At 39.5% G+C, this 24,904-nt stretch overlaps 1 protein-coding gene and 1 pseudogene across 1 annotated transcript in view; both read left to right on the top strand.

Annotated features, from left to right (window-relative positions):
* The window catches only part of LOC123283956 (large ribosomal subunit protein uL15m-like), a 64,954-nt gene extending 49,030 nt beyond the window's left edge, over nt 1-15,924 (top strand). The window contains 6 exon segments of the mRNA XM_070481345.1: nt 7,595-7,963; nt 8,832-8,882; nt 8,884-8,990; nt 9,590-9,755; nt 12,242-12,353; nt 12,851-15,924. Coding sequence (XP_070337446.1) covers nt 7,595-7,963; nt 8,832-8,882; nt 8,884-8,990; nt 9,590-9,755; nt 12,242-12,353; nt 12,851-13,188 — 1,143 coding nt within the window. The 3' untranslated portion in view covers nt 13,189-15,924.
* Nucleotides 442-1,515, top strand: LOC139039910 (ligand-dependent nuclear receptor corepressor-like protein; annotated as a pseudogene).
* Nucleotides 15,925-24,904: the final 8,980 nt, after the last annotated feature.

Below are 24,904 nucleotides of genomic sequence, written 5' to 3'. Positions count from 1 at the left end.
AACTAAAATACTAAGAGGAAATAGTTTAAATTATCTAAATCCTCACCTGTCATAAGATAAGTGAATCCACAATGTCAAAAATTGATAAAACAATTAGTGATTGAGATCCTTTAATTTATAAATATGGAGGCAGTCCCCGGAAGAAATAAAAAAAAAAGTGAAAAGTAATTACCTGTGGAGAACTTTTGTTCCTCATTATTATTTTGTATGACTTGATTTTTTTCATAACAAATGTATGCGTTAGTATACTTTAATAAAATTAAAACAGAAACTATTTAGCTGTGAATGAAGGCCTTGAAGTCAGGGCCAAGCTTTGATACAAGTGGGTAGGTTTTGTCGAGGTGACATTTATTTCCAGCCCCTTCCCGTGCCCTCTGATTGGCTCTCTCGGAATTGGTTTTCTCCCAGTATCAAAGGGATTCACTGCCCTCCTGCCCCTGGCTTCCTCCCGCACATCTCTGGTTGTTTTCTGCTCCTCAACTTTGATCATTACAAAATGAGTCTATTCTTGGTCTCATTCTTAAAATGATTTGTTTTTGGCGCTCCGGGGCTCGCGCCCCTGCCTCGTGCCTGCGCCGCTCGTATGTAAATGAGGGCGCGGGACACGGGACGCGGGACGCGGATGGACAAGGGAAGAGAGAGAGTGGCCGCTGCCCTCGCCGCCCGGTGCCGGAGCCCTCGGTGCGCGGCGGAGAGGAGAGGATGCCGGCGGGAACTCGAGTCTTGGCGCCACCGTCTCATGCACTGTGTAGGTTTTGAGAGTATTTTAGAAGGGCTTTATGGACCACGGCTACGAAGAGACCTGAGTTTATTTGAAGGATTGTCTACCATCTCTTGATTCTTCACAGTCAACACCAACAGAGGAACTATCATCTCAGGGCCAGTCCAACACTGAAAGACTGAATGCCAAGCAGAAAATTACCTAAATGCACTCTTTCGAAAGAAAGATCTTCCTCAGAACTGTGATCCTAACATTCCCCTAGTTGCTCAGGAATTAATGAAAAAGATGATACGTCAGTTTGCAATTGAGTATATTTCAAAAAGTGGTAAAATTCAAGAGAATAGAAATGGTTCAATTGGACCAAGTCTAATATGTAAAAGTATTCAAATGAATCAAGCAGAAAACTCCCTTCAGGAAGAACAGGAAGGCCCCTTAGACCTCACTGTGAATCGAATGCAAGAACAAAATACTCAGCAAGGGGATGGAGTGTTAGATCTCTCTACAAAGAAAACCAGCATAAAATCTGAAGAGTCATCCATATGCGATCCTTCTGAAAATTCAATGGCTGGGAGACTACAGAGAAACAGAGAGGACTATGTGGAAAGAAGTGCTGAGTTTGCAGATGGTTTGCTCTCAAAAGCTTTGAAAGACATTCAGTCTGGAGCACTGGACAGAAATAAAGCAGGCATACCTCAAAAAACTTTACTTCTCCACTTAGAAGCCTTACCAGCAGGGAAGCCTGCATCTTTTAAAAACAAAACTCGAGATTTCAATGATAGTTACTCATATAAAGACAGTGAAGAAACTTGTGCAGTGCTGCAAAAAGTAGCCCTGTGGGCAAGAGCTCAAGCAGAGCGCACAGAAAAAAGTAAACTCAATCTACTTGAAACCTCAGGATTAAAATTCCCAACAGCTTCCAGTTACCTCCATCAGTTAACTCTACAGAAGATGGTTGCTCAATTTAAAGAAAAAAATGAAAGCCTACAATATGAAACTTCACATCCTACTGTACAGTTAAAAATTCCTCAACTACGAGTAAGTTCTGTTTCAAAACCACAACCTGATGGTCCTGGTCTGCTGGATGTTATGTATCAAGTTTCCAAAACCTCTCCAGTCCCAGAAGGATCAGCTCTCCAAAAACTGAAAAATATACTCCCTAAACAGAAGAAAATAGAATGTTCTGGGCCCGTAACTCACTCAAGTGTTGACTCTTACTTTCTACACGGGGACTTCTCTCCTTTGTGTCTTAATTCTAAAAATGGAACAGTTGATGGAACCTCTGAAAATACTGAAGATGGATTGGATCGAAAAGATAATAAGCAGCCCAGGAAAAACCGTGGCCGTTATCGGCAGTATGATCATGAAATAATGGAAGAGGCTATTGCAATGGTAATGAGTGGAAAAATGAGTGCTTCCAAAGCACAAGGAATTTATGGGGTACCTCACGGCACTTTAGAATACAAGGTAGAAGAAAGATCTGGAACACTGAAGACTCCTCCTCCGAAGAAACTCCGAGTACCAGACACTGGGTTATATAGTATGACAGATTCAGGGACTGGCAGCTGCAAAAACAGCAGCAAGCCTGTGTAGATTACTTGTTAGGAAAGTGTTTGTACGTGTGTATGTGCGTGTGTTTGTGTGTGTGTGTGTGTGTGTGTGCGTGTTTGTGTGTCTGTATACACACACGTGGGAATTACAGATGCTCACTCTGACAGGAGACATGAAAGTTTGCAGTTCAAAAACCACTTACATGCCTTTTGAAAAAAAGTTTTATTCAGGGTTTTCACTGTGGACAGAATTATATAGTTGCTTACTTAATTCTGATAGTTTGTATTTAATCCTTGTATAAATAGGTGAAAAAGATTCAGGTTTTCTTTAGTAGTCAATAGCATAAAGCGTTGTGGGAAAACAAGTAATTGTCAAGTGAAACATTTTTATAGGTGAAAGACCACCCCAGCCATTCAGTTAAACCATCTTATAATGGAAATATGCTATTAATAGTTTTTAAACATTTTTACCTAACATACTTACCGTTACTGTAAGTACGTCAAACAACCAATCAGAGTTTAAATACGCAGCTATCTCCATACTAAGAAAAATTAATATATACAGTATTAGGACACTACAGTGCATTCTATGAATATAGAATATGAATATGAAATGCACTCAAGTGCATCCACCAGGAATAGACAAGAAAACCTTAAATGATATGTATAATGAAATTTAATATTTATCATTTAACAGTTGTAGCAGGAAGTTGGGGTTTATAAGGTATACACTTTTTGAAAAAAACTGACACATTGTTAACCCCAGGAGCTATAAAATCCTTTAATATAAGATGGAATACTAAGAACAAAAAGTAATTTAAATTTAATTATTAAAATAATTTAATTTTGTTTTTCATTTGAAAAATAAGCTAATGTGTAAGATTAGAAAAGAAAGTTGGAATGCAACTTAGAGCATGTTTATAATGTCCACAGACAAAGCTTGAGAATGATCATTTTGGTTTAAATGTGCTGGTTGGTTGATGTTATGACTACTTTAAGTTTTAAGGATTGTGACAGACTCCTACTATTGAAAAACCTCAGTGTAACTTTAATGTATTTCCTGCTGTGACATTTCAAAACATTTTCAGTTTATCAAAATGAATTACAGATGTCATTTTGGTGAGCGATACATTATCATTTTGCTAATAACCAAATTTGCAGTTTGTTCAGGGTCTTAAATAGATTTACAAATATTTAACACTGAAGCTGTTTTGAACTTTCAGTAATGTAAAATCTACTAATTGGGCAGTTAGAAGCTGGGCAGTGCATTTTAACTTTTACTAGCCTCATAAAAGAGACCAGTAATTTTTATATAGCAGTTTTAAAATGTGGTTCAGAGTATCCATGTTGGATTTATGGAGTATGCCGTTTTAGTGGTAAAATGTTATAAAGCATGTGCCTCCATATAAAGATTGGGGATTTGCTTCATATGTTCACACTTCTCCGAGTGCCCCTTTGCTCTGTTAAAAGTCAGGTTCTGATCATTTTTCTAAGCCAGTTTTCCTAAGTCCAAAAGGAATACTTAAAGCTGAATTTAAAAAATAAGTGCACCTTGTCAAATACTTGTGTTTTTACACTTGTGTTTGTGTGTATCTAATAATCACATATACATGTAATACTAAAGAGATTTTCAGCTATTACATTGAAAAACTGCTTACATATGTATAAGGAAACTGAAGAGAGGAAAATACACAACCAAGTAGATATTTGGTCTCTTCGATCCATACTGAACCCTCTTCAGCAATTAATGTTACCTGCATGCTAGGGTATGAATCCTCTCGCTCTTTTTTTTTCCCCCCAAGAAAGTATACATAATAGATTGCAAAACAGCAGATGTCAGGGTCATCTTTCTTTTTAAAGAATTAAGCCATATTTTGTGAGGGCCAGAACTTGGATGATTTAATGTATTTCCCCTCCCCGCCCCCCGCGCCCCCAGTGAAAAGCAAAGTTAATGTTTCAACACAATTTTATTGACCTCTTTATACAGAATTTTACTTGCAAAAATTTGGGGGCTTGAAGGCATTACATAATATTTATATTGTATTGAGCTTTTTTATTCCTCACACTATATTTACATTAATAAATTGATTGAGAAGTTTATAGTAAAGGGATACTTACAGAACACTTTTATATCATTTAAAAGATGACCTGACCAAAAACTTGACAGGATTCATAAAATCAGGGATCATTTTGCTATTGACTTCACAGTGCTCAGTAGTTTTATAGGTAATATTATAGTTAATTTGCCGCGTTTTAGTACTTGTGTTATTTATTTTTGGTCAGAAATAGTAAATTAAATATTTTTTGATAGTTTGTAGGTAATGATCAACTCCTAACTTTTAAAAGAAACAAAATGTTTCTAGTTATTGAGTTCCCTTTTGATTATACAAACTTGGAAAGGCAGGGAAATTTATGGGTTCCTCTTCCCCCCCAGTGATTCCATTAAGGTATTCTCTATGTTAAACTTTCAAAGTACTTTATAAATTTAGTTACCAGTTATTACTTATTAATTATTTTCTGAAAAATCCAGTTTCAGCAGACTTTTAATGAAGGTGAAAGCAACCATTATGTGCTTTGTACTTATTTGAATGTTCCTCAAGTATTTTATATTTTAAAAAAAGAAAAAAAAAGAAGGCAAAGGAAAAACAGTGCCTCTGTTTTTAGAAAACTCCTGCTCAGTAAAGTTGTTTAAACCATTTCTGGTAGCTAATGATAATTTTATATTGTATACTAACTTTAGTGAGACTGATTTTTTTAGTTGTTTACAGTACAAATACTTGTATTTGTTTTTTAATGGCAGTATTTACATTGTCGCAGTAATTTAGTAAAACTCTGGCTGCCTTGATTTTGACAGATTTTGTTAATATAAACTGATTGTTAGGCAATTAGTTATATTTATGCATAAATCAATTGCTCTATAATTCATGAATTATTTATTACAATATTTTCTAATGAATTCATGTATCTGTCTTGTGTTGTGAATGTACTGTAATTCTCTTCCTACTTTGTGGTGTTATATATCTAAATCTGATTGTATGAATTTTAATTGTTCAGTTAACGTGTTTCTAGGTTGTAATTTGTAGTAAAGCTCTTCAATGCTTTTGCACTTAAATTTAAAAAATAAATAAATAAATAAAAAATAAAAATGATTTGGTTTTGGCTCATGGTAAAGATCAGTAATAATCTAATAACTGAAATTCCCTTCCTCCTCCTGTTCCCATCCCTGCCAAATATTATTTAATGTGTGATCTCATTTAGGGAGATTAGATGGGAGAGTTTTATATGCATGTTTTTGTTTTTTAATCTCAGAAACAGAGGGTTAAATTGATCAGATGCTTCACTTCACGGTGTATTAGTATTATGGTTCATACCAAGTACCTCATGTGATAAATTTATCCCCTTTTATTTTCATCCCCCTCTCTCATTCTCTACCCACCTTGAGAATTTTAACTCTAAATAATGAGCTCAAAAGAATTCATCTCTGTTGGCAGACTGTTAAGGCACTGGGATAGGTAGGGGAAAATTATTTGGGAGTGTGTGAGAAAGAGGCCTTCCCAAGGAACTTCAAATTACACCATCTTTACAGGGCTTGTTTTATTCTTTTTACATAATGATTCAGTAGTCACTATCAACTGGGACTGGAATTAGGATGGACTTTAAATCTCTCGTTGAGATGTTTTCTTATGGCAAGGTCTCATTAACATCATTTAAACAGAGTGTAGCACAACACCCCCAGCAGGTGGGTGCTTAATAAGTATTATCATGCAATGACAATGATGCTGTAAAACTATAGGCTTCAGGTAAGGGTTGATGACTTATTCACCACACACCTTAACCTACATTCTTAAAACACAGATGAAACTCATTAAATTATTTTGACAGTTTTATATGCTTCATCAACATGTTGGATATGGGATAAACAAACGGCCTACAGTTAACTACAAACAATTATTTCCACTATTATTAACGGATGTTCACCAATAACATTATATAACCTACACAACAAAGAGCATCTACTTGCAAGAAATGCAGCACATTGTTTTTTATTTCCTGTATCTCATCTATTCAATACACATTTTTTCCATGAGAAACATTATTGGTGTTAACACTCATCCGAAAGTTCATTACTTAATGCAAACGATTTTCTAGGTAGAGAAAAAAATTGTATATATTTCTGTAGATTAGGGCACGTTTTGCAACATATTTTGTAATTTTCCTCTCAGAAGTATGAAAATTCTAAAGAAAAGATTATGAAATATATTGAAGTAAAACCTCTTAAAGGCAGGAACTAGCTTTTTTTTTTTCAGTATTTTGTACTTCTAAATAGAGTCTGGACTTTATCTTCACATTGTTTTATAGAACTCATATATCTGTATTTTTCTTGAATTTGCATTATTAGGTCCACAAGAGACGTACTTTTTTTTTTTAACTTTTATAAAATACTCCATTTGGGAAAGTCTGTCCTACTAGATTTCAAACAACGTGGGAGCAAGATCTTGTTTGACTTCATCCACGTATATTTTTCAGTAACAAGTTTCAGTGTCTTGCTCATAAATATTGCTTAAATAAAGCATGAATGCAAATTTTTCTTTCTGTAGTATTTTATACTTGTTTTAAAATAAGTTGAAAAGGGTTTAATTAAACATAGAAGTAGCTCCCCTCCAAAAATTTCTCTCCTTCACTATTTGTGATCACTAAGAGGAACCAGAAAGAACAACTCCCCAGCGAGACAAGTGAAATATAAAAAGAATAAGAGAAAGAAAAAGAAAGGAACCTTGTCTTCTATACCACATTCACTTAAGACAAAAATAGGGAAGCTATTTTTTAGCTTGAAAATAATGTTATGTATTCTATGCTGCAGATATTCAATTTTATATCCTAGGAAACACTACTGTTCTACTAGGAGGCAGTGTAAGTGTGAGTCCTGGCTCTGCCGCTTGTTGTGAGACCTTGGTCAAGCTACCCGACCTTGCCAACCCTTACCGTCCCGGTCCGTAAAAGGTAGTAACATCTACCTCCACAAGCGATTGATCGAATAAGGCTGACAACACAGCGATGACACGTGCCAAGCGCTCCTGTGGCACCTGTCATCACGAGCAGCAGCTCAGTGAAGTTCGTTATCTCAGCGACTCGGTGGGTCAATGCAGTACACGTAGAAGCACGCTGATGGGAGTGCGTAGGTTGAATTTCATTACACAGGTTAGTATTAGCCAGGCATTTTACTAGCTGGACTCTGAGTATTGTTTAATCTCACTGTGTTTAATTAGCCAAATTCAAAATTAGTAATTCTGCGCTCAGGTTATCTCATTCTCCACGGCGCGGTCAGAGAAGACACTGCCTCTTGAGGATCGCAGACTGCAGCGTTTGCAGTGCGCGTTTGCTGTGGCGGAAGAGAACACCGGACGTTCAAGCCCGGGCTCAAGCCACGATCTCTCAAACCATGAAGACATCTGCAGCGAATTTACCAAAAAAAAAAAAAAAGGCAGAGCAACACCGACATGTCAATCTTCTAAAGCTTCCGAAGCCGCTGCCGGAGTCCAGGGCGCTGGCGCGCTCGCGGCATTGCGACAGGGGCGGGGCCGCAGCCGTAAAGCAGCGTCCCAGACCACGTGGGTCCAGGGCTCGGGACCTGCTCCGGACCCTGCCCCGGGTTAGCCTGGCCAACTTAAAGCCGAATCCGGGCTCCAGGAAACTGGTAAGTGGCTGGTGGCGTTGCGGGCAAGCGCTGGCGCACGGGACGATGGAAGCGGCCCTGCACTGCCCGCGCTTTCCGGGGACTGCTTATTCCAGAGGGTATTGGGATGGAGGTAGGGTTTCTGAGTCCCTGTTCTCCTTAACTGCAGAGGAAAATCTTCTCGCGTGGTCTCAACTCGTAATACGGTTTATACTTAAAAGCATAACTATGCTAGGGCGTAGGAGCGAAGTCGCACTGCAAAATGATTGTCCCGTTCAAAATTGGAATTAAAATGAAGGACTTTTCCAGTATAGCTTCATGGGAAAGAGTTGAATTGATTCATTCCGTTAGATGTCTCTTCAAATCACTAAATACAGCCAGAAAAGCTGTTAGGTGGCGTACTGTAATTTTGAAAATCAGTCCGTTGCCTTCGTGAAGTGACAGGAAGTAAATTAAGAAAAATGTTTTCTTTATTAAAAATTAATCTTTAAATAAAATAATATATGGGTAGCAATGACATATTTACAATTCCAAAATAAAATTTCTTAACTATCATGTAAGCTTTGTTTGTTGTGGATGTTTAACTCTAGGTTTTTTTCCGTTCCAGCCTGTTGTAGAATCCTTATCCCCATCCCATCCTTGGAAGTTTGCCTTTGAAACACAGCTTGCGCTTTGGTTGCAAGAATTAGGTACATCTTCAGAGGCAAAGATGCTGATTTAGAGTGTTTGGACGCTAGAGCAGCTAGGACAGTGCTTGGCACAAGGTAGTGTTAGCTAGTACTGGTTGGTTGGATGAATAAATAGTGTAACAAAAAATATACAGCGAAAAGATGAGATACAGTTTATAAAAAGGCATCTGTAGATCATAAAACTTTGTTCTTTCCTTTAGGAAAGACGACCGAGGGGGCGGAGAAGAGGTAGAAGATGTGGCAGAGGCGACAGATAAAGGAGAACGACAGAGAGGAACCCGGCCCCGACTGGGCTTTGAGGGAGGCCAGACTCCATTTTACATACGAATCCCAAAATACGGGTTTAATGAAGGACATAGGTAGGTTGTTCTGCTTTTTAAAGTAGAAAGCCCTGTTTTTCGCTGAGAATCACCTAAAAAATAGCTTGGTAGAAATTGATAGTCACTTTGAAGCAAACTTTTGCCCCTGTTCCTCTGAAGTATCTTTAGTCGTGCGATTAGTTTGGAATAGTAGGGAAAAAAGCCCAGACATTGAGCCTGCAAAATGGAGATAATGATGCCTGCTCTCCTGGTTGTTTAGAGGCTTAGCAATAATATATATAAAAACCTGGCTCATTGTGATTACCCAATAAATGACAACTACCATGGTTACTTTGAGTTCCATTAATGCATAATTCAGATAGTGGGTTAAATTTTCCCCAGATTTGTTTGTTGATTTGTGTAAATGAGTGAAGTAAAATGCTTAAGAGGCAAATTATTTTTAGCAAAATAAAGGAAATACTGGTTTTGTTTCATTACCAAAAATCAAGCAGTATAACGTTTCTGTTGTAGTCAGGAGGGTCTTATTTTGTTACCATCTAAATTGTTGGAGGAAAATAGAGAACAAAACTTTTAAGTTGATTTGGAGAACTTAGAGGAAGAGAGTTGAGTTTTCCAACTGTTACTCTCTTGTTTTGTAGCTTCAGACGCCAGTATCAGCCTTTGAGTCTCAACAGGCTGCAGTATCTTATTGATTTGGGTCGAGTTGATCCTACTCAGCCTATTGACTTAACCCAGCTTGTCAATGGGAGAGGTGTGACCATCCAGCCATATAAAAGGGATTATGGTGTCCAGCTGGTAGAGGAGGTAAGTCTGGATTAGTATTTTTGGAGTTAGATAGGAGGCTATTTCTGATTTTCATATAATCTATACTCTGCCTCCTTTGTTTTTATCCCTTTTGAATTGTTATAACCATTACATAGTGGTGATTGTGTTTATACTCAGTTGTGGTTTTAGAAAGCCAGCATGATGACGTCGAGGGGCCTCTGTTCCCATGGTCCGGGAATGCTCTTCTCCCGTGTGTCCGTTCAGCTTGTTCCCTCCCTCCCTTTGGTTCTCTGTTCAGATCTGATAATATCAGAAAGGTCTTTTTTGATTTTCTTTTATAAAGGAACACTCAGCCCCCACCCGCTTCCCCCATAGTCGTACTCTGTCTGCATTACTCTGCCCGAAGTATTTTTTTCTTTGAATATATGAACACCTGACATTTATTACTAAGTAATGCATTTATTTTTCATTGTCTTCCTCAGTGTGATGTAAGTTCTTTGAGAGCAGGTACTGTGATTCATTCCTATGTTTGCAATATTGGAAATATTGGCTCATGATAATAACTCAGTATTTATGGAGGAAAGGGATCAAATCCAATTCTAATCGCAGTAAAGGACTTTTCTATTTATAGAAGTTGGCCAGGAATTTCATAAGCAAATAAACGTGTTGTTAATTAACTACTCCTCCTTCTTGTTGTCAGTAATGTAACTGTGTGAGTAACTTAGTGTCCACTAGAGGGAGGCATATGTTTACGGAAAAACCTTTTAGATTCCTTTGAAAAAGTAAACCTTATGGATAAAGGATTTTCAAATAAGATGATTTGAAGATAGATTACCAAATATGCGATTAAGTCTCAGTATCCTACTGTGGGTGTATAAGGGAATGCACATGTAAATTGACATGGAAAAATCCGTGACCTCTTCAGCTGTTAAACTGCGCATCCCAGCAACTCACAGGTATGTGTCTATTAAACTAACAAAACTAATCCTGAAAACGACACCAGGGCAGTGGTTGTGTAAGTACAGTTCCACATCGTTTACAGCTCTGTAAATTGATTTCAGATTTGTAGTAAATAGTGGATAATAAGACTTTCTGATCCTTCAGCATAAAATTACCAATTTGGAAAGATATGTTTTCAAGGAAAAACAAAATAAACCTAACTGATAGAAAGACATTCCTAAAAATGCTTTTATAATACTTAAAATACTGAAACTAACCCCAATGTCCAAGGATGGGGAGTGGTCAAGCAATCTATGGAATAGTAATTAAAAAATCACAAATTATAGGGGCTGGCCCTGTGGCCTAGTGGTTAAGTTTGGCGCCCTCCCCTTCTGTGGCCTGGGTTCAGTTCCTGGGTACAGACCCACACCACTCGTCGACGGCCATGCTCTGGCAGCAACCCGCAGACAAAATAGAGAAAGACTGGCAACAGATGTTAGCTCAGGGTGAATCTTCCTCAGCAGAAAAAAAAAAAATCACAAATAATATGGCAAGACCTTACTTTATTGAGTCAAACGTACCATAATTATTAAAATGCAGGTCGGTATCATAGATGGAAAAAGTGTATCTTAGAATTGATGGAATATTTTTTAAATATATTAAAGGTTCATAATTAATAAAAGGAACTTGATTGGGAGCCAGCTTGTTTCAACCACACCAAAATAGGAAAAAATTCTTATCACTACATAAAGAATGGTAATGATGCCATCTTTTTATTTTTGTCAGAATCTGTTTTGAAATTAAAATATAGCACATCCTAACTAAAGTGATCAAAAGTAGAACTTAAAAAAGTTCAGGACTACATTTTTCAGTGTTGACCATGGTAGGGAAAGGTAAACTTATTTTCTGTCAGTTTAGAGGCTGTAATAAAGTCAATAACGAATGCAAAGTGAATTTCTGTTGTCCTTTGCTCCCTTTTTTCCTAGAGGGGGTGACCCCTCCAAAGCTCAGATATTTTATTCTTTCGCTGATTCTAGCCCACTCGTCCCCCTCTTTAACCTTCTCTTGGCCTCTTGCTTATTAAGGGATAGGAAGATAAGCCATGATCTGTATCCTACAGCGTAATGTTGTGGTTAAGAACACATACTGTGGCTGGACTGTCTGGGTTAGAATCCTAGCTTTGTGATTTTGGGCAAGTTATTTAACCTATCTGTGCTTCAGTTTCGCCATCTGTGAAGTTGGTTTAGCAATAATTCTGTCATAGGGTTGTTAGGAGGGTTAAACAGCCAACTATTACCGAAGTACTGGGAATGGGTGCTTATATTGGTGTCTACGAAATACATCAAGTGAAAATATAGTCATCTCTGCTCACAGGGAAGGAAAATTGGTAAAAGAAGGGGGCCTAGAAAATGTAAAAGAATTTGATGTTATTTGATAGGACCTCGAAGCAGAAGTCTTTGAAGTAGGAATTGCTGTTACATTGTGGGCATTTTGGAGGAGAAAACACAGTGTAAAAAGGAAGCTTGCCATAGTTAATTTACTTGTAGCCAAGCTAGCTACTCACAGACTATTTTGACGTGTTACAGGGTGCTGATACCTTTAAGGCGAAAGTACAGTTGGCTTCGGAACGAGCCATTGCTGCAATCGAAGAGAGTGGTGGTGTCGTTACTACAGCCTTCTGTGATCCCAGAAGTCTGGGTAAGCTTGCTCTGCAGTCATTTTCTTCTCTCCCTCTTTGTCTCATGCTGGCTGCATGTGAGGATTGTAAAGTCCTCATGGCTCTTTGACTTGCCCTTTCGACACCTCTGTTTTCTGTTTCAGGATTTCTTATTAGTGCTGTGGCTGGTGGGGCTCTGTCCTCTGATAGACCTCAGCCAGTAGGTCATAAAAAGGTTTTGTTTTTGTTTTGAACACAGGGCTTAAATACAATGTTACCTATGTCTAGAAACTCACTAATGGTTGGTAACCCAGGAGTAACTCTGACTTTCAAGATACAAACTTTTGAAAATTAAGCATTTCCATTTGTTTACTTAAAACAAGCTTATTTAATTAAAAAAGTTCTTGGAATTAAGTTCTCATCTTGGTCATATTTAAAAATTAATGATTATAAAATACCATTATTAAAAGAAAATCATCATGTAAATAAAATAGTCAACATTTGCATTTCTCTTTTTGTAAATTAAAAATTGTTTTAGAAATTCTCTGCAAACCTGTTCCATTCTTTCTGCGTGGACAACCCATTCCAAAACGAATGCTTCCACCTGAAGCACTGGTGCCATATTATACTGATGCAAAGAATCGTGGTGACCTGGCGGATCCGGCCAAATTTCCTGAAGCAAGACTTGAACTCGCCCAGAAGTATGGTTATATTTTACCTGACGTTACTAAAGATGAACTCTTCAAAGTGCTTACTACTCGAAAGGACCCAAGGCAGATTTTCTTTGGTCTTGCTCCTGGACGGGTGGTGAATATGGCAGATAAGAAAATCCTGAAACCTACAGAGGAGAATGTCCTCAAGTATTACAGCTCATGAATTCCCTTCCAAGAAAGCAGAGTTGGAAAAGAGGACTGGAAAAGGAGGCAATGCGATAAAACAAAGAATTGGTGCGGTCACTGTGTTTGAGTGATGTCTACAACCTGGCTCTCAATAATACTTTCATCTTGGTCATTGTATTATTTATTATCATAGTCATTATCAAGGAAACTCTGCCTAGTAATGGCTTAAACAAATTAGAGTTTTTTTCTTATTTTTCATCACCTAAGCAGAATTGGTAGTGATGGTAATAGCCACAGCAGTTCAATAATCTTGCAGTTTCTGTATCTGCAATTCTCAGGGCCTCTCCCCAAGACCCTAAGATGATCACCATGGCTTCAGTAAGAATAACCTTAAAGGGCAGGAAGAAGCGGGGAGAATGGTTCAAGCTATAGCTGCCCTGTTCATAAGGAAGCAAAAGTTTTCTCATGCCCACCCCTTGCAGACTTTCGTATACATCTTATTATCCATAGCTGTGTCATTTGATTCCCTCTAAGGGCAATGAGGCTGACGCACTGAGACTTAACTATGCCTGCCTCTACAGTTGGTAGATGGGAGAGGCAGAACATCCTTGGGGATGGAAATTGATTAGCCAACCACTAAGGACTGCCAAAGTCATCAAAAAAGTTATTCATTCAGTATATATTTGTTGAATGTCAAGTATTCTAGGTTCTATTTAAATAACATAATATACATATATTTTATAGGGTACTTGATATTTACAAAATATATTTTTATAAATATAAAATAATTAAAAATACTTGAGAAAAGGTTCACTACTCCAAAAAAAGATCATAATAGAAGTTTTCAATGTACATTTTTTAAAATGTGCTTTCAAAAACTGTACCTAGGCATTCTGGAAAATGGAATGAAAACAGGTATTGCAGTTTGAATGGTACTACGCTAGAAAACAAAAGTAGATAGTTGCAGCAAAAACTTGTAGATATAAAGATGTTTCTGTGAGAACATAAAGGGCTGATGTACCCATAATGCACATGACAGAGGGTTTCACAATGTGCTGCCAGGCACCGTAGCTTTTAGATACTCGTCGATCCGTTGCTGCTGCTGTTAAGTTGGTTTTTCTTACTAATGCAATAGGATAGACTTCGGGTAGATGATGATAACACATTGTGTCCTGTGAGAAAATATTGGGCCGTGGAAAAGAGAAAATTAAAGGGGATGATTTAATTTTGAAGTTACATATATGATCCTGAAAGAGAGAAACAATAGGAATAGTATTATCTTATAATAGCACAACTATTTATTTGGTAAATTTAAGACAACTGTTTAATATTATCTTTATTATGTTCAAGATTATCATTATTATGTTTAAGATATTATGTTTCTAAGACATAATTTTCACTCTGATCTCATTAGTAACAATATAACAAAAGTTGAGGCAAATTCATTTTTGTTTTCAATCTGAAAAAAGTCACTTTTGGAAGTTTCAAGAATGGAAAAAGTGCTATAAATGTGTTTCATTAAATTGTTGTTTTAAAAACGTATTTTGAAAGTCTACAACAATGTATGAACACATCATTTTACTATTAATTTCTTCTCCTGTACATATCCGTGAGACCAGAATAAAAATGGACTATTTTCCTGGCTAGATATGCATTTATTTCATAAGGGAGCTCCTAATTGCGAAAATACTTGGGTGAAACCATCATCTCCATTCTGTGGATCCATTCCCAACGTCAGATGGAGAGACGAATGTGACTGGATTTCACCTGTTCAGCTTGTAACTCCAACCTTTGTCTCCACTTGGAATAAAGTTGTGTACTTTCGCCATCAAAAGGAACTTCCCATTCACCATCTGGCCCTTCAGCAGTCCCCTAAGCACTAAAAATAAAAGTAAGACTAAACGGGTGAAATTAATTTTAATGATTTGTTTTAGTTAAGCCAATATTTCCAAGTATTGTCATTTCAATATGTACGTAGTGTACACTTAGTAATGAGATATTTGATCTTCTTTTTTTGTACTAAGTTTTCAAAATCCGGCTTTTACAGCATATCTCAATTCAGACTATCTGCATTTCAAGTGTTCAATAGCCAAATGTGGCTAATGGCTACTGTGTTGGACAGTCCAACTCCAGAGTATCTGGGATTTAGCTACTCTGTTTCCAGTTGACTAAAGCAGCACATCTACCGTGACAATCAAGTTCGGTGGTGGGTTAAAATAGTTCTATATAAATTGATGTGCATAACGAAGATGCATGCCTAATTAAAATACAAAACCACCTCCCCTTGGAGAGAAATCAAGCAGGTACCATAAGCCAAAACATAGACCACACATCAGAAAATATTTAGATAATCATCACAAATCTGCTTTTAATTTTGAAATATTTGAAACATAACCATCCAATATTAGAAGACTAACAGAAAATATTTGAAGTAATCCAATAGTACAAAATAGAGGCAATAAAAGTTATGAGTATTTAATAAATGTTGTGTTTAATAACATGGACAATATAGCCATGAAGTATCTTTAAGTAAAAAGAGTTAGAAGGCACTGTGTCTGATATTACTTAATTTTGGTAAAATAAAAATATTTATCATTATTTGAACAAATACATAGTAAAAAAGATTGAAAATCTATCGATCAAACTCTTTAAAATGTAATATATAGACGTCTGGTTTATGAAAATTTTGTATCTTTTCCACATGCTTATCTATGTTTTCTAAAGGCACCATTTTTTGTTCATAACAAAAAATAAAATAAGGCATGGCACTGTGCATGAGTAGCTAATCTGAAAAACCTTCCACTGTAAACGCCTGGATATGCAAGACAAATTATATCAAGCATTCTTGTACCTGCAAAATTGAGGTCATATAAAGGAAAGCACAATGCCTCGTTTTCCACAAAGAAGAAGGAGTTCAGAACAAGCTCAATGAGCATCCAGCGCTGAGGCTGGTGTACCGCTTCCCTAAGTTGATGGGTATGTGAGGATGGGTGGGGAGCTTCTCTAGAACCTAGAGGATTGGGTTTTACTATCCCTACAGGAAGAGGAACTCTGTACTGGGACCCTGAAGGATCCGTGTTTCACAATGAAACCCCTACAGTAAAACTAACCCTCAATGAAAAACTTGGCTGAAATATAAACCCACAAACACAGGGAGTTGACAGACAAGTCTTTGTTTTTTTCTTGGACTCCAGCTGGGATTCCTCTAAGAATTTGTCACTAAATGTGTGCCATCCAGTTGGTGTGGCTTCAGTTTCCACCACAACTGTACCTAGGAAAAGTCTAGCCGAAAAATAAATATGAAAGTATATTCTAAATTAATTGCATTTCCGTAGCAAGAGAAACTCTACACCCAGGCTACACAACAGTTTCAAGATAAAGCATTATGAAGTTTTAGCTTCTAGTATAAATATAAATTTACAAATCCTATATTGGGGTTTCTATTGTTAGCTAACAAATTCTTACAAAACTACTGGCTGAAAACCACCTTTCCATATACTTATGGGTTCTGTGGGTTTAGAATTCAGGAAAAGCATAGGAGGAAGGTTCTACATGTTGCACGGTGTCTGGGGCACAGGCTCGTGAAGACTTGACAGGTCAGGGTGACTCCGTGGCTGGTGGCTGGAATCAATCAGAGGAGTCTTCACATGTCTGTGAGTTGATTTTGGCTGTAGTCTGGGTCCTCAGTGAGGGTTCACAGGAGCACCAGCATTTGGCCTCTCCATGTGACTTGGGATTTCCACTGCATGGTGGCCCCAAGGTTCCAAAAGCAAGTGTCTTTGCAAACAAGTCAGAATCAACATTGCCTTTTATGACATAGCTTCAGGAGTCCTGCAGCATCACATCTGCTATATTCTATTTGTTAAAAGTGAGTTACTTATATCAGCTGAGATTTGAAGGAAGGGGACACGGAAACTGCCCTCAATGAGAAGAGTGTTAAAGGATTTATGGACATATTTTAAAAACACCACAGTCTGCATTTGGGCTACAAATTATTTAAATTCCTCTCACTTGCAAAACATACTTACCTTCTCCCAAGACCCCTCAAAAATTTTATTTCATTACAGCATTTGGGTCCGGTTCAAGGCCCAGGATCTCATAATCTAAATCAGATCCAGGCCAGATTAAGTTCTTCAGATACAGTTACCCTTGATATGAAGACCTGTGAAGCAAAGAGGTAAGTTTTCTGCCCCCTCTAGCCACACCCCTCTTCCAAACATACACATCTATGGGGATACAGGCATTGGATAACTGCTACTGATATACCCACTTAAAAAGATGGCAAAAAAAAAAAAAATTGTTCTGTAACAGTGATACAGTGTCGGATACATATGCTGTGTATCTACAGCAATTCTGAGGTACACCCAGCTGCATGCTGGCAGTTCTCTGATGTAGGCTCAGCCCTACTCTCTGGAGGGTTTTTTTCTTGCTTTTGTTTTGCTTTCCCCATGGTGCTTGGCTTTGACTTCTGGTTTCTTGGTTCTGTACTCTGACAAGCTGCACAGTATTTCCATAGATAAAGCATGACAAATTATGAGCTAAAGATGCCAAGTTATAAGGCCCATTATGAAAAAACCTAACATGATTGAATGTAATTAATATCAACTGAAAGTAGGTTTAGAATGCTAAGAATTTATAAAAGTGTTATAAATTGCAAAAAGCATATTTTCAATGATTAAGACACAATCTTAAAATCTGAAAAATAAGATACCACGAAGGGGTAGGTATAAAAAAGTAGAATTTTATAAACAAAAGTTTTATTAAAATTTAAAACACCTTACACGGGTAAAATAACAGTTTAGATACAACTGAAGATAGTTAACCAGAAGAAAGGACTAAAGGGAATGCAGATTAGAGTGAAAAACAAATATGTAAGGTTTAATGAGCTTGTGGGATAAAACTATATGGTCTAACATATCTAATGGAATGTCTTTGAGGAAAGGAAAGAGGCAATATATGATGTGAAAATGATTGAAAATATTCCAGACTTATCTTAAATCGTTAGATCCCAGAAGTATAATTACCCCCCAAAAGGATAAATAACAATAAATCTATACCTAGAAATATTCTAAAGGAAATTTCAGAGTCAGATCTTACAAGCAGCCCGGGGAAAAAAGACAGGATAACTACAAAAAACAGTAAGCTTGACGTTAAAGTTGACATCAATAAAATGTCGAAAGATAATATTATATATTCATGGTGCTCAGAAAAATTAACTATCATTCTAGAATTCCAACCCCAGGTAAACTACCATTAAGAGTAGGCATGAAATAGACATTTTCTAGAGAAACCACGAGGCAGGAGGTGTCTACCACTTATAGACATTCATAAAAGAACTTACAAAGGGTGTCATTTAGGAGGAGGGAAGTCTCCACACTAGGAGGGAATAGGATACTAGATCCAATGGGGATCGAAGAATCTGTTAGATACATGGGTAAGTCCAATTAAGGTTTACCCAAGTTCTGGAGATATAAAAAATTATGGAAAAGAAAATTGTGTAAGACAGGAGGCAGTGGAGTAACTGGAAGTAACAGATAATAAGCATCTTGTATATCTTGGGAGGAGACTAATCATAACTCACTTTCGACATTCTTAAATGAATTACGGTTATTAAAATTGTTGAAATATCACAAAAGTCAGAGAGAGAAGATAAAACTCTGTTTCAGGAATATAGAAGAGAGGGGACTTTGAAAATTCTCTCATGACAAAAGCACTTAGAATATTGCAAACATCATTGTAAAGGTATACTGAAATGCTCATGATTGAAAGTGTAACACCTCGGCTCCAAAAACAAAGAGTGAATGGACAGCTGGAGTGGAAAGTGAGAGCTGACACAGCCGCTGTGCCAGGAGGCACGTCTGTATAGTGGTGACCGAAGGCTTGGCTGATAGTCGTCCACAAGACAACGTGTAAGTTCTACACTAGGGCTGAAAGGGAGCACCGATGCTTCAGCCGTGCTTGTGGCAACTGTTGATAGTGGTGATCAAAGGGCTTGAGTGCTAATGGTCACATAGGATGTGGGAATTTGAGAAACAGATTTGAGCATGAAGCCTGGACTTTCAAAGGATCTCTGCTCTCCGTGTAAATGTGGACCAAAAGAAAATGCCCACCTTCAATAGGAAATGAAAAGAAATATTGTCTGCTTCAGTTCTGGCTGTGGAAAGGGTAGAAAAAAAATGTTCCCCCTAACATTTTATGACCACATGCTTCCATTCACATGGATTTTTGTGCTAATATTTGTATTGCTTTACTTATGAGGTCTGGGAACTCAGACGACACAGGATTTCTGAGATAAAGTCGCACCAAATGGAAACTTTCAATCTAAAATAACAAAATACAAGAGGAAGCAAGCTATCATGATGTCAGCAGCAGACAGAAACAAATCGTATCATTAATCTGTCAAGAAGAGCAGAATCGAATTATTGGGCGGAGACTATGTGGTGTAGACTGGCTAGCTGTTCTCTCAGTGTGTTTCATCTTCCTCTCGGATTCAGAGATGGAGTCATTACATTTCCAAGTTTCCCTTATGGTTGGCTATGGCCGTATGACCAAGTTCTGGCCTACGGAATGTGTCACTTTCAGGCCTACTTGATGTAAACTTCCAAAATACAATCCTCCATTCTCAACCTTGCAGAATGGAGAGAACAGTATGGGTTTGGAGGAGGAGGATCCAAGATGTATACTCAAATAGGCACAAGGAAGACCACTCAGCCCCAAATACCTGTTGATCTGATTTCTGTTTGCAAGGAATATGTGGCACAGAGACTGATTGCGTTTTTGCAGCAACAGCTAGCACTAAACAAATCAATAAACTATAAAATATGTGTAAGTGATTAAACAGATAAAAGAAGGAATTGAAAATAAGAAAAAGAAAAACTCTTTCAGTAAGGACCAGGCAGATTTGGAAAAGAACCAAAGTGAATACCTATAAACTATATGCATCATCTTGTATATCTTGGGAGGAGACTAATCATAACTAGCTTTAGACATGAATTACAGTTATTAAAATTGTTAAAATATCACGAAAGTAAGAGAGAAAGAAGATAAAACCCTGTTTCAGGAATCATATGAAAGCCTGGGGGAGGGTGTGGTCTTTACTCCCAGGGATCATCATCTGTATTATTGATCCTTCAGCCAGTTGCAGCTATGTGACAGTGAGGTCCAGAGATGGTCCTCTGCTTCAAGCAAATTTGGAAATATTCCCTTTAGCGGCTGCCACTCTGATCCTAGATTAATCCATAAAAGCTATGATCTTAAGCATTTTCCATCAAGCTAATGAAGCTCAGCCATCAGGGTCCCTACACTTGCTTGCACTCCTTAAGGGCCTTGGGATAAAATCCAGCAGTTTGTTCACCTGGTCAGAGATTTTTTTGTAATGTTGAAATAGTTTTAAATGCAATTGACTCCTGTCTCCAACTCTCAACTTTCCCTACATCCCACATTCTCTCGTATCAGAAGGCTTGAGAACGACAAAGCTGACTTAGGCTATGACTAAATTTGGCTGAATGGCACTGATTTTTGAGGTTTGCAGTCACATCTGTATTGTTATTTAGAACAGATGTAGCAAGATGACCACTCTCCACTGTGCTGATTCATCCTGCACTGTTGTGACATAACAGTGTCACAAAATACGTCAGGTGCAGCTCATGTCCTTTTTTTCATTGGAGTAAAGGCTTCTACCACAGTTCCTCATGCTGTTGACTATTTCAATATTTTACAATAGTTTACATTTTCTTTGGGAATTTGGCTATTATGTGGAATATGTTGACTACAGAGCAACTTGAGTTTTTCTTTATCATTTAAATGTAATAAGATGCTCATTATACAGCTGTTCAAGCCTTGTAAGGTGAGTACAGCAAGGTTTTGAAAACTAAAACATATTTTTGCTGAATTAGAGGAGAAACCCATTCACAAATGAGATGCAAAACATGTATTTAAAAAGCTAATAAAGTTTGAATCCTCTATCTTAACTGAAACGGCATTTGGAAGAGTTTCAATGAACCCTGTTAGAAGTGGCAGATTCCTGGTTGGGTGTAGGAAGTTGCTGTGGATGGGTGGCACGGAGGCTCCAATATTTCACATCCCTCGGTTTCTGTGCCCTTTGCCATGTGACTTGCAGCGTCTGCCAACTCAGCCCTTCGAAACAGGCCTAGACTTGTGAGCTGCTTTGGTCAACAGAGTGGGCAAATGTGCCAGTGTGCCAGTTCTGACCCTAGGCCTTCAGAAGCTGTGTGTGCCTGTGGAGTTGATTTCCCCTCTGTCGTGATCATGAGAACACGTCTGTGTAGCCTGTTGGGGGATCAGGAACCATGTGGAGGAGCGATGCCTCACTCCCCCTAGAGGACATTCCAGACCAGCCAGCACCCAGCTGACAAGCCAGCTGAATGCGGACACCTGAGTGAGCCCAACAGAGCTCGGCAGAGCCCGTCTGAGACCAGCGCAAGCAGCCAGCTACCCCCGAGACTGTGCAGAAATGGTCAGTAACAGGTTTTTTGTTCTACCCAAGTTATGTTTTGAAGTGGGTTTATTATGCTCGTTATTGTGACAACAGATGCCTGACATAGAGGGATGCATTCTTTGTTTTTGTTTTTATTAATGAAAGAAAGAAGAGGAAAAACAGCTAAGAATTAGGGAAATATGGGAAATGTAATAAAATGAGCCCTAAACTTCATAGACATTATTCAAATACTGTAGTGGGCTGCACGGTGGTCCCCAAAAGATATGTCCACATCCTAACCCCTGAAATTGGTGACTGTTACCTTATTTGGAAAAAGGGCCTTTGCAGCTGTAGTTAAATTACGGATTTGAGATGAGATCATCCTGTAGGATCCAGGTGGGCCCTCACTCCAGTGACAGCTGTTCTTATAAGACACACACAAGAGAAGACAGACATAGAAGAGGGGGCGACGTGAGGACAGAGACACATTGGAGGGATGTGGCCACCAGCTGAGGAAGCTTCAGCCACCAAAAGCCACAGGGGCGTGAAGTGGATGCTCCCCGCAGTCTCTGCAGGGAACGCGGCCCTGCCGACAACTGGATCTGAGAATCTTGCCTCCAGAGCTGGAGGAGAGGACGTTTATGGTTTTTTTAGGCACCAAGTTTGTGGCAACTTGTTACAGTGACCCTAGGAAATTAATGCAGGTACCCAGAAGTAATTTGTAGTCAAAACATTTTAGATTCTGACCAAGCCGCTGCCTCAGAAACCACATGAGCCTCTTATTGTCTGTGATGGTCTCTAGGGAATGAGCTGGTCAGAGTCAGGAAGGAGGGGCTCGAGACCTTCCCATCTGTTCACCAGCAGCGATGCCCTGACACTCACCTGAGCAGGGGCCCTGGGGGGCCCAAGTCCAGGCCTGAAAATGACCAAGTGGTCCCTTGTGAGGGGGCTCAGAGTCTGGAGGAGAGAAGGACAAATGCACAAAAGCAGGGACATGTGAAAGAAAAGAACAAGTGCTAACCCGAAAATGAGGAGTGTGTGAGGGAGGGCTGGGCAGTCACTGGGTGGGAGAGTCTGAAAGGCCTCACTGAGGTGACATCTCCTGGGGCCAGGAAGAGAAGAGGGAGCCAACCCTGCCCAAGTCTGGGAGTAGCGTGGCGGGGAGGAGGCACCACTGGGCAGAGACTCACAGGCAGAAGTGAGTTTGATCAGAGGAGGCTAGAAAGGTGGCCAGTGTGGCTGGAGGGAGCCTGGGAAGAGCGAACAGCAGATGGGATGGATGGTAGGGCCAGGGCCTGGGGCCTGGTGGACTGTGTTAGCTATCTGCTCCTCTCTGGCAACATTACTCGAAAACTTAGCTCTTAGAAAGCACCATATCTAATAGCTCACAATTGCTGTGGGCCTGGACTCCAGGCACGGCTTAGCTGGGTGTCTGCCTCAAGGTCTCTATGGAGTTGGGGCTTTGGCCTCAGCTGAGGCTCCGCTGTGGTGGGATTTGCTCCAATGTGGCTCACATGACTATGGTTGGGATTCAGTTTGGACTGGGAGCCTGAGTTCCTTTCTGCCTGTCGGCATGGGCGCTCTCTAGGCTGCCGTTTTGCTGACCAGCACCTGATATTCGATTCCGTCTGCTCCGCTCCTTCTCCTCAACACACAGTCAAAAGGAGGAAATAATACTCTGCAGACAGCGCACTCAGCGTTCAAACTTGAACACGGGTTAACAACAGAGGGAAACTGGGTGGTTGTGAACAAGCGTGGTAAGGGATTGCTAAGAGAATTTCATCCTTTTTTGGAATCTTTCAAAATTTTATGAAAACTTTAATGTGTTTGAAAGTGGAGAAAGTAAAGAAACGATTCCTCGTTGCTCCCTGTGGTCCAGCCCTCTCCGTGCTCCCAGCTCCATGCTGCACACCTTCCACCCCAGCGCCTGTCAGCCTGGGTTGGTTGAACTCACCTGGTGAAACATCTGGGTCCTCATGTGCTTCTGCTCTCACTCATCTCTGTGGCCTGTGTCCACCGCAGGCCTGAGCCCATTGCCTCCCGTGCACAGTTAGAGAGAGAATCCTCCCCACACCGAGACCAAGGGACGGAGGACAAAGCCACCATCTCCCACACTTCCTCTCTGCAAGAGCATCCTGAATGGAGAAGGGAATAAATGAATCAATTAGTGAAAATGTTGGGAAGGGGCTAGTTTCTTGACTCCCTGATCTGCCATGTGAGGACAGGGCACTAATATTTCCTGGTGCATTTAGAAGATCAAGGCCAAGAGGAGAAATCTGCCCAGCTGGCAAAGACGGACCAGCTCAGGAGTGTGAACAAGTACCTACTCACCTGTGTGTCGGTGTCAGGAGCTCAGCCCCACCTGTCTCCCTCTGTGTCCTCATCCAGGGACAGTCTGAAAACCAAGCAGATAAAGCAAAGAAAGAGAAACATGCCATGAGAATCCAGGCTTTAATAACATTGCTAGAACCAGCAGTCATGAATCCCCCCCCAGACATACACCTGCCAGTGACCCTGCCCAACCCATGCACCTGCAGGTGACCTGAGACAAACAGGACAGCCTTCTCCTCTCCCAGGGCTAGGGGTAAGAAGGCTTGGACACTGCTGCTCATAAGGAAGACAGTAATAGCCCCACTTGTAGGTAAGATGATATTCAGAGCCTTTTAAACTTGAATTAGACCTCCCATTTGGAAGTATTATTTAATTAATATTTAATGCCTGGGATTAACACCAAATCCTAGGAAACCCTCACAATTATCACTTGGGAATTCTTGTCTCTACAAGGACACCGCTCTGGAATTTCTGAGGCATTAATTCTTGGTTAGGTGCACACACGTTTCTTCTCCAGCACCCGCCCCAGCCCTCTCTAGCCCCCACCCTCCCTGCCGTACCCTGCCCCCTGCTCCCTGACACACCCGTCCCCAACTATCTTGGCTCTCCTCCAGGTGGGATTCAGGCAACATGAGGACATTGACCCTGACTTGCCCTCCATGGCCTTGGACATGTGGCCAGGCCACTTTGGGATCTCCTAATGGTGGGTGAAACATGTCAAGGACTCACATCGTGTGAGAAGGTTCACTGACTCTCATTGTGCATATCAGGGACTAAAGAGCCCTCACACAGGAAAGAAGCAGGAGGACACACGTCAGAAGTCTACTGGTGTGTGCCACGATCCCAACAGGGCAGATAGGCTCAGCAAATGCAGAGTGCAGGAATTTAATTTGGGGAGTAATTTAGTTGACTTCTTCCTGAAACTGAGGATGAAGAGGTTAAAAAATCTTTCCTGGACTAGAAGTAGAGAAAAAACCTTTGAGAT

Source organism: Equus asinus, chromosome 12 (assembly GCF_041296235.1).
Source record: "Equus asinus isolate D_3611 breed Donkey chromosome 12, EquAss-T2T_v2, whole genome shotgun sequence".
Classification (NCBI taxonomy): domain Eukaryota; kingdom Metazoa; phylum Chordata; class Mammalia; order Perissodactyla; family Equidae; genus Equus; species Equus asinus.
The sequence above is the reverse complement of the archived record's forward strand: the minus strand, read 5'-3'. Positions and strand labels throughout refer to the sequence as shown.